The 17,483-nt window shown below is 53.7% G+C and overlaps 1 protein-coding gene across 1 annotated transcript in view; it reads left to right on the forward strand.

Moving 5' to 3' along the window:
• The first annotated feature begins 1,471 nt into the window (after positions 1–1,471).
• LOC131570482 (latent-transforming growth factor beta-binding protein 4-like) overlaps positions 1,472–17,483 on the forward strand; it is a 44,194-nt gene continuing 28,182 nt past the window's right edge. Inside the window, 5 exon segments of the mRNA XM_058822835.1 lie at positions 1,472–1,775; positions 8,234–8,488; positions 13,124–13,368; positions 15,785–15,890; positions 17,359–17,403. Of these exon segments, the coding sequence (XP_058678818.1) occupies positions 1,472–1,775; positions 8,234–8,488; positions 13,124–13,368; positions 15,785–15,890; positions 17,359–17,403 (955 nt within the window).

Here is a 17,483-nt window from a genome sequence, read left to right on the forward strand (position 1 = left end):
GTTCCCGCCGTGTCCCCCCCTCAGTGTCCCCCCCTCAGTGTCCCCTCCCTCAGTGTCCCCTCAGTGTCCCCTCCCTCAGTGTCCCCCCCTCAGTGTCCCCCCCTCAGTGTCCCCTCCCTCAGTGTCCCCCCCTCAGTGTCCCCCCCTCAGTGTCCCCTCCCTCAGTGTCCCCTCAGTGTCCCCCCCTCAGTGTCCCCTCCCTCAGTGTCCCCCCCTCAGTGTCCCCCCCTCAGTGTCCCCCCCTCAGTGTCCCCTCAGTGTCCCCCCCTCAGTGTCCCCCCCTCAGTGTCCCCTCCCTCAGTGTCCCCCCCTCAGTGTCCCCCCCTCAGTGTCCCCCCCCTCAGTGTCCCCTCCCTCAGTGTCCCCCCCTCAGTGTCCCCCCCTCAGTGTCCCCTCCCTCAGTGTCCCTCCCTCAGTGTCCCCCCCTCAGTGTCCCCTCCCTCAGTGTCCCCTCCCTCAGTGTCCCCTCAGTGTCCCCTCCCTCAGTGTCCCCCCCTCAGTGTCCCCTCAGTGTCCCCTCCCTCAGTGTCCCCTCAGTGTCCCCTCAGTGTCCCCCCCTCAGTGTCCCCTCCCTCAGTGTCCCCTCCCTCAGTGTCCCCTCAGTGTCCCCTCCCTCAGTGTCCCCCCCTCAGTGTCCCCTCAGTGTCCCCTCAGTGTCCCCTCAGTGTCCCTCCCTCAGTGTCCCCCCCCTCAGTGTCCCTCCCTCAGTGTCCCCTCAGTGTCCCCCCCTCAGAGTCCCTCCCTCAGTGTCCCCTCAGTGTCCCCCCCTCAGTGTCCCCCCCTCAGAGTCCCCCCCTCAGTGTCCCCTCAGAGTCCCCCCCTCAGTGTCCCCTCAGTGTCCCCCCCTCAGAGTCCCCCCCTCAGTGTCCCCCCCGCTCGATGGCGCTGGGCCCCGCTCTGCTGTGTCACCCGTGTCCCCCCCCCGATCTGTCCCTCATGTCCCCCCCGTGTCAAATCCCGTGTCCCCCCCCTTGTCGCCCTCCTTGTCCCGAGTGTCCCCCCCGCGTTCCCAGTCGTGTCCCCGAGTGTCCCCCCCGATCTGTCCCTCACGTCCCCCCCTTGTCCCGCTCGCTGTCCCCTCCTTGTCCCCCCCATTAAGTCCCGTTTTCTCCCCGCCGTGTCCCCCTCGCTCAGTCCCTGTGTCCCCCCCCATCTGTTCACTGTGTCCCCCGTGTCCCCCTCACTCAGTCCCTGTGTCCCCCCCGTGTCCCCCCCATTAAGTCCCGTTTAACCCCCCCCCCCCCCCCGTGTCTGTCTGTCTGTCCCCCGTGTCCCCCGCGCTCTGTCCCTCGTGTCCCGCCCCGTGTCCCCCCCGTGTCCCCATCCCGGGGGGGGGTGGGCGATGCTCGGGCCCCACCCCGGGCGTTTCCCCGCCCCCCCCCCGGCCCGGCCCCACCCCGGGGCGGTTCCCGCCGTGTCCCCCCCTCGGTGTCCCCCCCTCAGTGTCCCCTGCCGGTGTCGCCCCCGCTCGATGGCGCTGGGCCCCGCTCTGCTGCTCGCGGCGGTGCTGGCGCTGCCCGCCCCGGGCTCCCCCGCGTCCCCTCCCGGGGGTCCCGGCCCCCCCCGGCTCCGGGTCCGCTTCTCCCCCCCCCGGTGCTGCCCCGGGGGTCGCTGCGTGCCCGGGTGTCGCCCCCGGGGGGAGCCGGCGCTGCCGGGGGGGGGACACGGCGACAGCAGCGACAAAAGCGACACCGACGGCACCGACGGCACCGACGGCCCCGTGCTGGTGCTGGAGAGCGGCCGGGACCCCCCCGCGGGCAGCGGCTTCAGGCTCGGTCAGTGCAGGGGGGTTTTGGGGGGTTTTCGGGGGTTTCGGGGGGTTTTGGGGGGTGAGAGGGAGTCGGAATCCGGAAGGTTTGGGAGGGAGGAGTTTGGGATTTTGGGGAGGGGGTGTCGGGATCCGAAAGTTTTGGCAGGGGGAAGTTCGGGATTTGGGGGGATTTTGGGAATGGAGAGAGGGATTTGGGGTTTGGGGGGAGTTTGGGATTTTGGGGAGGGGAAGTCGGGATCCGGAAGTTTTGAGTGGAGGGAGTTTGAGATTTTGGGGAGTTTGGCATTTTGGAGAGTTTGGGATGGAGGCAGGGATTTGGAGTTTGGGATTTTGGGGAGGGGGAGTCGGGATCTGAAAGTTTTGGCACTTGGGATTTTGGGGAGGGGGTTCGGGATCCGGAAGGTTTGAGTAGGGGGAGTTCGGGATTTGGGGTTTTTTTGGGGGGTTTTGGGGAGGGGGAGTCGGGATACGGAAGTTTTGGGCGGGCGGAGTTTGGGGTTTTGGGGAGGGGGATTCGGGATCCGGAAAGTTTGGGAGGAGGGAGGTTGGGATTTTGGGGAGTTTGGGATTGGGGGGGGGGGTTGGGAGGGATTTGGGATTTTGGGGAGGGGGCGTCGGGATACGGAAGTTTTGGGTGGGGGGAGTGATTGGGATATGGGGGGGTTTGGGGTTTTGGGGAGGGGGATTCGAGATGGGAAAGTTTTGGGATTTGGGATTTTGGGGAGGGGGAGTCGGGATACGGAAGTTTTGGGAGTGCGGAGTTTGCGATTTTGGGGAGTTTGGGATTTGGGGGGGGGGTTGGTGTTTAAGGGGGATTTGGGATTTTTGGGGAGGGGGACTCGGGATGCGGAAGGTTTGGCATTTGGGATTTTGGGGAGGGGGTTCGGGATCCGGAAGGTTTGAGTAGGGGGAGTTCGGGATTTGGGGTTTTTTTGGGGGGTTTTGGGGAGGGGGACTCGGGATGCGGAAGTTTTGGGTGGGGGAAGGATTGGGATTTGGAAGGGTTTGGGGTTTTGGGGAGGGGGGTTCGGGATCCGGAAGTTTTGGGATTTTGGTGAGGGGGGAGTCGGAATCCGGAAGGTTTGAGCGGGGGAGTTTGGGATTTCGGGGAGGTTTTGGGATTTTGGGGAGGGGGATTCGAGATCCGGAAGTTTTGGGTGGGCGGAGTTTGGGATTTTGGGGAGGGGGATTTGAAATCCGGAAGTTTTGGGTGGGCGGAGTTTGGGATTTGGGGGGGGGGGGGGTTGGGGGATTTTGGGGTGCTGGGGAGTTTTTGGGATAGGAGGGAGTTTGGAGTGGAGGGAGAGATTTGGGATAGGGGAGGATTTCGGGGTTCGGGAAGGATTTGGGGTGCAGGATTTGGGATGTGGGAAGATTTGGGGTGGAGGATTTTGGGGTACGGGGGGCATTTGGGGTGGCGGATTTGGGGTTCAAGAGGGATTTGGGATTTGGGGTGAAGCTGAGACATTTTGGGGTTCGGGATCTTTTAGGATACGAGAGGAATTTTGGGGGGTTCAGGAGGGATTTGGGGTATTGAAGGATTTGGGGTTCAGGAGGGATTTGGGGTGGAGGATTTGGGATATTGAAGGATTTGGGATTCAGGAGGGATTTGGGGTGCAGGATTTGGGATTCAGGAGGGATTTGGGATTTGGGGTGAAGCTGAGACATTTTGGGGTTCGGGATCTTTTAGGGTACGAGAGGAATTTTGGGGTCCAGGGAGGATTTGGGGTGCAGGGCGGTTTCCAATACCCCCAAATTCCCTTTTCGGTGAGGAGGGAAGCTTTGACAACCCCACAAATTTTGGGGTTCGTGGTCTTGGGGGGGTTCCCAGGACATTTTGGGCTTCCCAGTCCCCCAAATCCCAAATCCCGCAGCATTTCTGGGGCAAGATCTCCCAAAAACCCCAAATACCAAAACCCCTTTCCCTTCCATTTTTGGGGCGGGGATTTGGGGACCCCTCCCCATTTTTGGGGTTGGGGGGGTTTTCAGGGCCTGGGGGGGGGGGGGGCCTCCCAGGGGGTTTCGGATCCCATCCCACCCTCACAAAACCCCCAAAAACCCCCAAAAAACCCCAAATACCAAAACCCCTTTTCCTTCCATTTTTGGGATGGGGGTTTGGGGGTCTCTCCCCGTTTTTTGGGGTGGGGTTTTTGGGGTCAGGGGGGTTTTAGGGCCCCTCTCAGGGGGTTTCAGATCCCATCCCACCCTCACAAAACCCCCAAAAACCCCCAAAAAACCCCAAATACCAAAACCCCTTTTCCTTCCATTTTCGGGGTGCGGGTTCGGGGGTCTCTCCCCGTTTTTTGGGGTCGGGTTTTTGGGGTCGGGGGGTTTTAGGGCCCCTCCCGGGGGGTTTCGGATCCCATCCCACCCTCACAAAACCCCCAAAAAACCCCCAAAAAACCCCCAAAAAACCCCCAAAAAACCCCAAATACCAAAACCCCTTTTTTCTTCCATTTTTGGGATGGGGGTGTGGGGGTCTCTCTCGGTTTTTTGGGGTCGGGTTTTTGGGGTCGGGGGGGTTTTAGGGCCCCTCTCAGGGGGTTTCGGATCCCATCCCACCCTCACAACTGCCCCCAAAACCCCCCAAAACCCCCCAAAACCCCCCAAAACCCCAAATACCAAAACCCCTTTTCCTTCCATTTTCGGGGTGCGGGTTCGGGGGTCTCTCCCCGTTTTTTGGGGTGGGGTTTTTGGGGTCGGGGGGGTTTGGGGGCCCCTCGGGGGGTTGGGATCGGGGCTGCGGGGGCCCCATCCCGGGTGGGCCCCATCCCACCCACGCGGCTCCATGAGCTCATCGGGAAATCGCCGGGAATTCGCAACATAAACAGAGGGGCCCCGGCTCGGCTCGGCGCGGCCCCGGGGGCCCCCCCGGACCCAAATCCGGGCTGGGAGCACCCCAAAATATCCCTGACCCCCCCCAAAATCGGGGTTCACCTTGGATCCCCCCCCTAAGCGTCGGGACCCCACCCAAAATGTCGGGATTTTATTCTGGAGCCTCCCCAGAATGTTCTGGATTCCACCCAAAAACGGGGCTGGGACCCCCCCAAATGTTCTAAGAGAGCCCCAAGATGTCCTGGACCAGCCCCGAAATCGGGGTTCACCTTGGACCCCCCCCAGAATGTTCTAAGAGAGCCCCAAGATGTCCTGGAGCACCCCCGAAATCGGGGTTCACCTTGGACCCCCCCTAAACGTCGGGATTTTATTCTGGAGCCTCCCCAAAATCTTCTGGATTTGCCCCAAAAACCGGGCTGGGACCCCCCCCTAAAATGTCTGGGAGCTCCCCCAAATGTTCGGAACCCCCGAAAATGTCCTGGGAGTGCCCCCAAATATCCCAGACCCCCCCCCAAAATCGGGGTTCACCTTGGATCCCCCACTAAGCGTCGGGACCCCACCCAAAATGTCGGGATTTTATTCTGGAGCCTCCCCGGAATGTTCTGGATTCCACCCAAAAACGGGGCTGGGACCCCCCCAAATGTTCTGGGAGCGCCCCCAAATATCCCGGACCCCTCCCCAAATCCAAACCCACCTTGGACCCCCCGAAATGTCGGGATTTTATTCTGGAGCCTCCCCAAATGTTCGGATGATTTTGGGTTATTTTTGGGGTTGTTTTGGGGTTATTTTGGGCATTTTTGGGGATTTTAGGGTTATTTTTCGTTTTTTGGGGGGGGCTCCCTGATTTTGGGGTGTCCCCCACTTTCAGTGCTGTGCCGTAACGGGGGGAGGGCAGCATCCACTTTTGGGGTGACTTTTTTGGGGTTATTTTGATGAACTTGGGTTATTTTTGGGGTTATTTTTGAGGTTATTTTGGGGTTATTTTTGAGGTTATTTTGGGGTTATTTTTGGGGTTATTTTGGGGTTATTTTGGGGTTATTTTTGAGGTTATTTTGGGGTTATTTTTGGGGTTATTTTGGGGTTATTTTTGGGGTTATTTTTGGGGTTATTTTGGGGTTATTTTGGGGTTATTTTTGGGGTTATTTTGGGGTTATTTTTGGGGTTATTTTGGGGTTATTTTTGGGGTTATTTTTGGGGTTATTTTGGGGTTATTTTTGGGGTTATTTTGGGGTTATTTTGGGGTTATTTTTGGGGTTATTTTTGGGGTTATTTTGGGGTTATTTTTGGGGTTATTTTGGGGTTATTTTTGGGGTTATTTTTGAGGTTATTTTGGGGTTATTTTTGGGGTTATTTTTGGGGTTATTTTGGGGTTATTTTTGGGGTTATTTTGGGGTTATTTTGGGGTTATTTTTGGGGTTATTTTGGGGTTATTTTGGGGTTATTTTTGGGGTTATTTTGGGGTTATTTTTGGGGTTATTTTGGGGTTATTTTTGGGGTTACTTTTGAGGTTATTTTGGGGTTATTTTGGGGTTATTTTGGGGTTATTTTTGGGGTTATTTTGGGGTTATTTTTGGGGTTATTTTTGGGGTTATTTTGGGGTTATTTTTGAGGTTATTTTGGGGTTATTTTTGGGGTTATTTTGGGGTTATTTTTGGGGTTATTTTTGGGGTTATTTTTGGGGTTATTTTGGGGTTATTTTGGGGTTATTTTTGGGGTTATTTTGGGGTTATTTTTGGGGTTACTTTTGAGGTTATTTTGGGGTTATTTTGGGGTTATTTTGGGGTTATTTTGGGGTTATTTTTGGGGTTATTTTTGGGGTTATTTTGGGGTTATTTTTGGGGTTATTTTTGGGGTTATTTTGGGGTTATTTTGGGGTTATTTTTGAGGTTATTTTGGGGTTATTTTTGGGGTTATTTTGGGGTTATTTTTGGGGTTATTTTGGGGTTATTTTTGGGGTTATTTTGGGGTTATTTTGGGGTTATTTTGGGGTTATTTTGGTGTTATTTTTGGGGTTATTTTTGGGGTTATTTTGGGGTTATTTTTGGGGTTATTTTTGAGGTTATTTTGGGGTTATTTTTGGGGTTATTTTGGGGTTATTTTTGGGGTTATTTTTGAGGTTATTTTGGGGTTATTTTTGGGGTTATTTTTGGGGTTATTTTGGTGTTATTTTTGGGGTTATTTTTGGGGTTATTTTGGGGTTATTTTTGGGGTTATTTTGGGGTTATTTTTGGGGTTATTTTTGAGGTTATTTTGGGGTTATTTTTGGGGTTATTTTTGGGGTTATTTTGGGGTTATTTTTGGGGTTATTTTTAGGGTTATTTTGGGGTTATTTTTGGGGTTATTTTGGGGTTATTTTTGGGGTTATTTTGGTGTTATTTTTGGGGTTATTTTGGTGTTATTTTTGGGGTTATTTTTGGGGTTATTTTGGGGTTATTTTTGGGGTTATTTTTGAGGTTATTTTGGGGTTATTTTTGGGGTTATTTTGGGGTTATTTTTGGGGTTATTTTGGGGTTATTTTTGGGGTTATTTTTGAGGTTATTTTGGGGTTATTTTTGGGGTTATTTTGGGGTTATTTTTGGGGTTATTTTGGGGTTATTTTTGGGGTTATTTTTGGGGTTATTTTTGGGGTTATTTTTGGGGTTATTTTGGGGTTATTTTTGGGGTTATTTTGGTGTTATTTTTGGGGTTATTCTTGGGGTTATTTGGGCGGGTTTTTTGGGATTTTAGGGTTATTTTTAGGGTTTTTGGGGGGGGGGGTTCCCTAATTTCGGGGCGTCCCCCCCTCTCAGTGCTGTGCCATAACGGGGGGGCGGGGACACTCAATTTTGGGGTGATTTTGGGGTTATTTTTGGGGTTATTTTTGGGGTTATTTTTGGGGTTATTCTTGGGGTTATTTGGGCGGGTTTTTTTTGGATTTTAGGGTTATTTTTAGGGGTATTTTTTGGGAGGGGGTCCCTAATTTCGGGGTGTCCCCCCCTGTCAGTGCTGTGCCATAACGGGGGGATGGGAACACTCAATTTTGGGGTTATTTTGGGGTTATTTTTGGGGTTATTTTGGGGTTATTTTTGGGGTTATTTTGGGGTTATTTTGGGGTTATTTTGGGGTGATTTTTGGGGTTATTTTTGGGGTTATTTTGGGGTTATTTTGGGGTTATTTTTGGGGTTATTTTGGGGTTATTTTGGGGTTATTTTGGGGTGATTTTTGGGGTTATTTTTGGGGTTATTTTGGGTATTTTTGGGGGGATTTTAGGGTCGTTTTTTAGGTTTTTTTTTGGGGGGGCTCCCTAATTTCGGGGTGTCCCCCCCTGTCAGTGCTGTGCCATAACGGGGGGAGGGCAGCACCCACTTTTGGCGTTGTTTTGATGATTTTGGGTTATTTTGGGGGTTATTTTGGGGGTCATTTTTGGGGTTATTTTTGGGGTTGTTTTTGGTGGGTGTTTTAGGATTTTAGGGTGTCCCCCCCTCCCTCAGTGCTGTGCCATACCGGGGGGGTGGGGACACCCAATTTTGGGGTTATTTTGGGGTTATTTTGGGGTTATTTTGGGCATTTTTGGGGGGATTTTAGGGTTATTTTTAGGGGTTTTTTTTTGGGGGGGGCTCCCTAATTTCGGGTGTCCCCCTCCCTCAGTGCTGTGCCCGCTGCTCTGCCAGAACGGGGGGCTCTGTGCCCACCCCCAGCGCTGCCTGTGCCCCCCCCAGTTCACCGGGAAATTTTGTCACCTCCCCTCGGGCAACGTCACCTCCGGCCGGGGGGGGCCCCAGAACCCCCAAAATCCGCGGGGGGGACCCCAGAACCCCCAAAACGTCGAGGGGGGGTCGCCCCAAGCCTTGACCCGCTCCATCTACACCCTGCCCTTGAGCAACCACCGCGAGGAGGAGGATGGTGAGACCCCCGCCCCAAAAATATTCGGGTTTTTAAGGGATTTTTTCCCCAATTCCCCCCGTAAAAAATTGATTTTTAGGGGATTTTTCCCTAATTACATCCCCTAAAATTTGGGTTTTAGAGGATTTTTCCCTAATTATCCCTCCCCAAAAAAATTTGTTTTAGGGGATTTTATTTTCCCCAATTTCCCCCCCACAAAAATTTGGTTTAGGGGAATTTTTTTTACCCAATTTAACCCCAATTCCATCCCCAAATCCTTCCTGTTCCCCCCAAATTTCTTGCCCCAAATTCCCCCATCATTTTCTGCCATTCCCACCCCATAAATCCCCCATTTCTCCTATCCAAAATCCCACCCCAAAATCCTTTTTCTCCCCACCCCAAATCCCCCCCAGTTCCCCCCAAATTCAACCTCCCAAAATCTCCCCAGAATTGGTTTAAGGGGATTTTTTTAAAACCAAATTCCCACCCCACAAATTTCTCCATTTTCCCCCATTTCAATCCCCCAAATCTCTCCCAAATTTTCCCAAATTTTCCCTCATTCCCACCCCACAAATTCCTCTTTTTCCCTCATCTCAAATCACCCCAAAATTTCCCCAATTCTCCCCATTCCATCCCCAAATCTCCTTCCCCAAATCCCTCAATTCCCACCCGAAAATCTCCCCCTTTTCCCCCATTTCAATCCCCAAAATCCTCCCAAATTCTCCCAAATTTTCCCTCATTCCCACCCCACAAATTCCCCCTTTCCCCCCATCCCAAATCCCACCCTAAAATCCTTTTCCTCCCCATCCCAAATCCCCAAATCCCCCACCACAATTCCCCCCATTCCATCCCCAAAAAATCTCCCCAATTTTGGTTTTAGGGGATTTTTCTTACCCAAATCCCACCCCACAAATCTCCCCCCTTTCCCCCATTTCAATCCCCCAAATCCCCGACAATTCTTCCAAATTTCTCCCCGTTCCCACCCCACAAATTCCCCCTTTTTTCTCTCATCCCAAATCCCACCCAAAATCCCTTTTCTCCCCATCCCAAATACCCAAAAATTTCCCCCATTCCCACCCCACAAATTCCCCCCTTTCCCCCACCTCAATCCCCCAAATCTCCCCCAATTTTCCCAAATTTTCCCCCATTCCCACCCCACAAATTCCCCCCTTTTCCCTAAAAAAAATCCCACCCAAAATCCCTTTTCTCCCCATCCCAAATCCCCAAATCTCCCTCAATTTCCCCCCATTTCAATCCCTGAAATCCCCCACAATTTCCCCCATTTTCACCCCATAAATCCCCAATTTCTCACACCCCAAATCCCACCCAAAATCCTTTTTCTTCCCATCCCAAATCCTCCCATTCCCACCCCACAAATTCCCCGATTTTACCCCCATTTCAATCCCCCAAATCCTCCCAAATTTTCCCAAATTTTCCCCCATTCCCACCCCACAAATTCCCCCCCTTTCCCCCCAAAAAAATCCCACCCAAAATCCTTTTTCTCCCCATCCCAAATCCCCAAATCTCCCCCGGTTTCCCCCATTTCAATCCCAAATTTTCCCAAATTTTCCCCCATTCCCATCCCACAAATTCCTCCCTTTTCTCCCACCCCAAATCTCACCCCAAAATCCCTTTTCTCCCCATCCCAAATCCCCCCAAAATTCCCCAATTTCCCCTCATTTGTGGGGTGGGAAATTTGGGAAAACCGGGGGAGATTTGGGGGATTGAAATGGGGGAAAAAGAAGGAATTTGTGGGGTGGGAATCGGGGGATTTTGGGGGGAATTTGGGATGGGGGAAAAGGGAATTTGTGGGGTGGGAATGGGAGGAAATTTGGGAAAATTGGGGGGAGATTTTTGGGATGGAATGGGGGGAATTGGGACGGGGAATTCGGGGATTTGGGATGGGGGGAAAAAGGATTTTGGGGTTGGGGAAAAAGGGGGAATTTGTGGTGTGAGAATGAGGGAAAAATTGGGAGAATTTGGGATTGAAATGGGGGGAATTTGGGGATTTGGGGATTTGGGATGGGGAGAAAAGGGATTTTGGGTGGGATTTTTTTTAGGGAAAAGGGGGGAATTTGTAGGGTGGGAATGGGGGAAAATTTGGGAAAATTGGGGGAGATTTGGGGGATTGAGATGGGGGAAAGGGGGGGAATTTGTGGGGTGGGAATGGGGGAAATTTTTGGGGATTTGGGATGGGGAGAAAAGGGATTTTGGGTGGGATTTGGGATGAGAGAAAAAAGGGGAAATTTGTGGGGCGGGAATGAGGGAAAATTTGGGAAAATTTGGGAGGATTTGGGAGATTGAAATGGGGGAAAAGGAAGGAATTTGTGGGGTGGGATTTGGATAAAAAAAAAAAAATCCCCTAAAACCAAAATTGGGGAGATTTTTTGGGGATGGAATGGGGGGAATTGTGGTGGGGGATTTGGGGATTTGGGATGGGGAGAAAAAGGATTTTAGGGTGGGATTTGGGATGGGGAAAAGGGGGAATTTGTGGGGTGGGAATGGGGGAAAATTTGGGAGAATTTGGGGGAGATTTGGGGGATTGAAATGGGGGAAAAGGGGGAGATTTGGGGGTTTGGGATGGGGAGAAAAAGGATTTTGAGTGGGATTTGGGATGAGGGAAAAGGGGAATTTGTGGGGTGGGAATGGGGGAAATTTGGGAGAATTTGGGGGAGATTTGGGGGATTGAAATGGGGGGAAAAGGGGGGGTTTTGGGGGAGATTTTTAGGGATAAAATGGGGAGAATTGGGGGGATTTGGGGATTTGGGATGGGGAGAAAAAGGGTGAATTTATGGGGTGGGAACGGGGGAAAATTTGGGAGAATTGGGGGGAGATTTGGGGGATTGAAATGGGGGAAAAGGGGGAGAATTTGTGGGGTGGGAATGGGGTAAAAGTTGGAAAATTGGGGGGGATTTGCGAGATTGAAATGGGGGAATTTGGGGGATTTGGGATGCGGAGAAAAAGGGGGGAAATTTGTGGGGTGGAAATGGGGGAATCAAGGGGGTTGAAATGAGGGGAAATTCAGTGATTTTGACACTTTTGTGCATGGAATGACGGCAATCCTGATGAGATCGGGATGAGGATTTTTTGGCTGGGTTTGGGGGTTTTTTTCCCCCCCCAAAAAAAAAACCCCCAAATCACCACCCAAAAAAACCCCCAAATCATCCCCCAAAAAAACCTCAAATCACCCAAAAAAACCCCCCAAATCACCCCCAAAAAAAACCCAAATCACCCCCCAAAAAAACCCCAAATCACCCAAAAAAAACCCCCAAATCACCCCCAAAAAAACCCCAAATCACCCCCCAAAAAAACCCCAAATCACCCCCCAAAAAACCCCAAATCACCCCCCAAAAAAACCCCAAATCACCCTAAAAAACCCCCAAATCACCCCCCCAAAAAAACCCAAATCACCCCAAAAAACCCCAAATCACCCCCCCCAAAAAAACCCAAATCACCCCAAAAAAACCCCCAAATCACCCCCAAAAAAACCCAAATCACCCCAAAAAAAACCCAAATCACCCCCCAAAAAAACCCCAAATCACCCCCCAAAAAACCCCAAATCACCCCCAAAAAAACCCAAATCACCCCAAAAACCCCAAATCACCCCCCAAAAAAAACCCAAATCACCCCAAAAAACCCAAATCACCCCAAAAAACCCCAAATCACCCCCCAAAAAAAACCCAAATCACCCCAAAAAACCCCAAATCACCCCCCAAAAAACCCCAAATCACCCCCAAAAAAACCCAAATCACCCCCCAAAAAAAACCCAAATCACCCCAAAAAACCCCAAATCACCCCAAAAACCCCAAATCACCCCCCAAAAAAACCCAAATCACCCCAAAAAACCCCAAATCACCCCCAAAAAAACCCCAAATCACCCCAAAAAAACCCCCAAATCACCCCAAAAAAAACCCAAATCACCCCCAAAAAACCCCAAATCACCCCCCAAAAAACCCCAAATCACCCCCAAAAAAACCCAAATCACCCCAAAAAACCCCAAATCACCCCCAAAAAAACCCCAAATCACCCCCCAAAAAAACCCCAAATCACCCCCCAAAAAACCCCAAATCACCCCCAAAAAAACCCAAATCACCCCCCAAAAAACCCCAAATCACCCCCCCAAAAAACCCCAAATCACCCCCCAAAAAAACCCCAAATCACCCCAAAAAAACCCCCAAATCACCCCAAAAAAAACCCAAATCACCCCCAAAAAACCCCAAATCACCCCCCAAAAAACCCCAAATCACCCCCAAAAAAACCCCAAATCACCCCAAAAAACCCCAAATCACCCCCCAAAAAAACCCAAATCACCCCCAAAAAAACCCAAATCACCCCCCAAAAAAAACCCAAATCACCCCAAAAACCCCAAATCACCCCAAAAACCCCAAATCACCCCCCAAAAAAACCCAAATCACCCCCAAAAAAACCCAAATCACCCCCCAAAAAACCCCAAATCACCCCCCCAAAAAAAACCCAAATCACCCCAAAAAACCCCAAATCACCCCCCAAAAAAACCCAAATCACCCCAAAAAACCCCAAATCACCCCCAAAAAAACCCAAATCACCCCCCAAAAAAACCCAAATCACCCCCAAAAAACCCCAAATCACCCCCCAAAAACCCCAAATCACCCCAAAAACCCCAAATCCCCTGCCCAGGTGCGCAGTCCATGGCGAGCGTGGTGGTTCGCCACCCCCCGCAGGCGACAGTGACGATCCACAGCGTGGAGCGGGTGCGGGGCGGCGCCGACCCCTCCCCGGCGCCCCCGAGCCCCCCGCCCCAATTCCGGGGGAGCCCCCCGCCCCAATTCCGGGTGCTCGCCCAGAGGGGGCCCGGCCGGGACCCCCCCGCCGGGGAGAACTCGGGGTTCGGGTATTGCTTCAGGCAGCTGCGCGACGGGCAGGTGAGAAACGGGGGGACCGGGGAAATTTGGGGGGAAATTCGGGGAATTTGGCGTTTTTGGGGGTGGAATGGCCGAGGAGAATTCGGGGTTCGGGTGTTGGTTCAGATGGGGGGGGCAGGTGAGAAACGGGGGGACCGGGGAAATTTGGGGGAAAATTCGGGGAATTTGGCGTTTTTGGGGGTGGAATGGCCGAGGAGAATTCGGGGTTCGGGTGTTGGTTCAGATGGGGGGGGGCAGGTGAGAAACCGGGGGAATCGGGGAAATTTGGGGGGAAATTCGGGGAATTTGGCGGTTTTGGGGGTGGAATTGCGGGAGGAGAATTCGGGGTTCGGGTGTTGGTTCAGATGGGGGGGACAGGTGAGAAATTTGGGGAAAATCGGGGAAATTTGGGGGGAAATTCGCTGATTTTGGCGTTTTTGGGGGTGGAATGGCCGAGGAGAATTCGGGGTTCGGGTGTTGGTTCAGACGGATGGGGGGGGGCAGTTGAGAAATTTGGGGAAATCGGGGAGAATTTGGGGAATTTGGGGAAAATCGGGGAGAATTTGGGGAAAATCGGGGAGAATTTGGGGAAATTTGGGGAAATCGGGGAGAATTTGGGGAAAATCAGGGGAGAATTTGGGGAAATTTGGGGGTGGAATTGGCGGAGGAGAATTCGGGGTTCGGGTGTTGGTTCAGGCAGATGGGGGGAAGGTGAGGGAGGGATGGGATGGGGGAAAAGTGGGAAAATAAGAGGGGGAAGAGGGGGAAATGAGGGGGAGAAATGGGGAAAATGAAGGAGAAAGGGGAAAAAGGGGGGAAGGGGGGAAAAGTGGGGGGAAATGGGGGAAAATGGAGAAAAGGGGGAAAAAAAGGCCGGATTTGGGGGGGGATGGGGGAAAAGGGGGGAAAGTGAGGAAAAGGAGGGGAAGAAAGGGAGGATTTGGGGGTGAGGACATTCAGGATTTGTTTTCGGAGGTCCAACCTTCTTTTCCTTCCTTTTCCCCCATTTTCCCCATGTCCCCCCTTTTTCCCCATTTTCCTCCTTTTTCCCCATTTTTCCCCATTCCCCCCCTCCCCGGTTTTCCCCCATTTTTCCCATTTCCCCCTTTTTTACTCAATCTCCCCCCATTTTCCTCTCAATTTTCCCCATTTTTGCCCCCAATTTCCCCTATTTTCCCCATTTTTCCCATTTTTCCCATTTCCCCCCAATTTCCCCTCATTTCCCCCCATTTTATTCCCCTTTTACCCCCATTTTTTTCGGTTTTTCTCCCCTTTTCCCCCCATTTTTCCCATTTCCCCCCAATTTCCCCTCATTTCCCCCCATTTTATTCCCATTTTATCCCCCTTTTTTTTTTTTGTTTTTCTCTCCCCTTTCCCCCCATTTTATTCCCATTTTATCCCCTTTTTTTCCGGTTTTTCTCTCCCTTTTCCCCCCATTTTTTCCCCATTTCCCCCCGTTTTTCCCCCGTTTTTCCCAAATTTCCCCCCAATTTTCCCCATTTCCCCCCATTTTCCCGTTTCCCCCCGTTTTCCCGTTTCCCCCCGTTTTTCCCGTTTCCCCCGTTTTCCCCATTTTCCCCCGTTTCCCCCGTTTTTGCCGTTTCCCCCCGTTTTCCCCGTTTTCCCCGTTTCCCCCGTTTTTGCCCCGTTTCCCCCCCGTTTTCCCCATTTCCCCCCGTTTTCCCCGTTTCCCCCCGTTTCCCCCGTTTCCCCCCGTTTTTGCCGTTTTCCCTGTTTCCCCCCGTTTTTGCCGTTTCCCCCCGTTTTCCCCGTTTCCCCCCGTTTTCCCCATTTCCCCCGTTTTCCCCGTTTTCCCCATTTCCCCCGTTTTCCCCGTTTCCCCCCGTTTTTGCCGTTTCCCCCCGTTTTTGCCGTTTCCCCCCGTTTTCCCCGTTTCCCCCCGTTTTTGCCCCATTTCCCCCGTTTTTCCCGTTTCCCCCCGTTTTCCCCGTTTCCCCCGTTTCCCCCCGTTTCCCCCCGTTTTCCCCCTTTCCCCCCGTTTTTGCCCCGTTTTTGCCGTTTTTCCCATTTTCCCCGTTTCCCCCGTTTTCCCCCCGTTTCCCCGTTTCCCCCTGTTTTTCCCAATTTCCCCCGTTTCCCCCCGTTTCCCCCCGTTTCCCCTGTTTCCCCGTTTTTCCTGTTTCCCCCCGTTTTCCCCGTTTCCCCCCGTTTCCCCGTTTTCCCCGTTTCCCCCCGTTTTTGCCGTTTCCCCCGTTTTCCCCGTTTCCCCCCGTTTCTCCCCGTTTTTCCCAATTTTCCCCCGTTTCCCCCGTTTCCCCCCGTTTTCCCCGTTTCCCCCGTTTTTGCCATTTCCCCCGTTTTTGCCGTTTCCCCCCGTTTTCCCCGTTTCCCCCCGTTTCCCCCCCGTTTTCCCCGTTTCCCCCGTTTCCCCGTTTCCCCGTTTTTCCCGTTTTCCCCGTTTTCCCGTTTCCCGCAGTGCCGCTCGCCGCTGCCCGGGCTCCGCACCCGCGCCATTTGCTGCCGCGGCGGGGCCGGGCTGGCCTGGGGCGTCCGCGAGTGTCACCCGTGCGACGGCCACGCCCGTAAGGGACACGGGGACACTGAGGGGACACCGGGGGTGACAAACACCGGGGGGACACTGAGGGGACACTGAGGGGACACCGGGGGTGACAAACACCGGGGGGACACCAGGACTCCGGCGGGTGACAAATACCGGGGGGACACGGGGACATGGGGGGACACCGGGGGTGACAAACACCGGGGGGACACTGAGGGGACACCGGGGGGTGACAAACACCGGGGGGACACGGGGACAGGGGGGGACACTGGGGGTGACAAACACCGGGGGGACACCGGGACACTGAAAGGGATACGGGGACATTGAGTGGTGACAAATACCGGGGGGACACGGGGACACTGAGGGGACACCGGGGGTGACAAATACCAGGGGACACGGGGACACTGAGGGGGACAGGGGGACATTGAAAGGGATACGGGGACATTGCGAGGGTGACAAATACCGGGGGGACACCGGGACACTGAGGGGACACTGGGGGGTGACAAATACCGGGAGGACACGGGGACACTGAGGGGGACAGGGGGACATTGAAAGGGATACAGGGACATTGAGTGGTGACAAATACCGGGGGGACACGGGGACAGGGGGGGACACCGGGGGGTGACAAACACCGGGGGGACACTGAGGGGGACATTGAAAGGGACACGGGGACATTGCGGGCGTGACAAACACCGGGGGGACACCGGGACATGGGGGGACACCGGGGGGTGACAAATACCGGGGGGACACTGAGGGGACACCGGGGAGTGACAAATACCGGGGGGACACGGGGACATTGAGGGGGACAGGGGGACATTGAAAGGGACACGGGGACATTGAGTGGTGACAAATACCGGGGGGACACGGGGACACTGAAAGGGATACGGGGACATTGCAGGGGTGACAAATACCGGGGGGACACCGGGGAGGACACGGGGACACTGGGGGGGACAAGGACACCGGGGGGCACACGGGGACATCGAGGGAGTGACAAATAGGGGGACGTTGGGGAGGACACGGGGACATTGAAAGGGATACGGGGACATTGAGTGGTGACAAATACCGGGGGGACACGGGGACACTGAGGGGGACACGGGGACATTGAGAGGTGACAAATACCGGGGGTACACTGGGGAGGACACAGGGACACTGAGAGGGACAAGGACACCAGGGGGGACACGGGGATGTGACACATACTGGGGGGACACGGGGACATTGAGGGGGACACCGGAGGGGACACGGGGAGGGGACATCGAGGGGGACACGGGGACATCGAGGAGGTGACAAATACCGGGGGGGCGACATGGGGACACCGACGGGGGGGGGAACATGGAGGTGACAAACACAGGGAGGGGGTGACAAAGTGGGGAGGGGGACACGGGGACACGCAGGGGGACACCAAGGTGGCACAGAGGTGACACAAAGGTGACGAAGGTGGCACAAAGGTGGCACCAAGGTGACAAAGGTGCCACCACCCCCCCCCCCCGTTGCAGAGCCGTGCCCGCCGGGATTCCAGCGGCAGAACGGAACCTGCGTGGGTGAGAGCGCCATCGGGGATTTGGGGATTTGGGGGATTTTGGGGTTTTGGGGTTTGGGGTTTTGGGGATTTTGGGTTTTG

Source organism: Ammospiza caudacuta, chromosome 35 (genome assembly GCF_027887145.1).
Source record: "Ammospiza caudacuta isolate bAmmCau1 chromosome 35, bAmmCau1.pri, whole genome shotgun sequence".
Classification (NCBI taxonomy): domain Eukaryota; kingdom Metazoa; phylum Chordata; class Aves; order Passeriformes; family Passerellidae; genus Ammospiza; species Ammospiza caudacuta.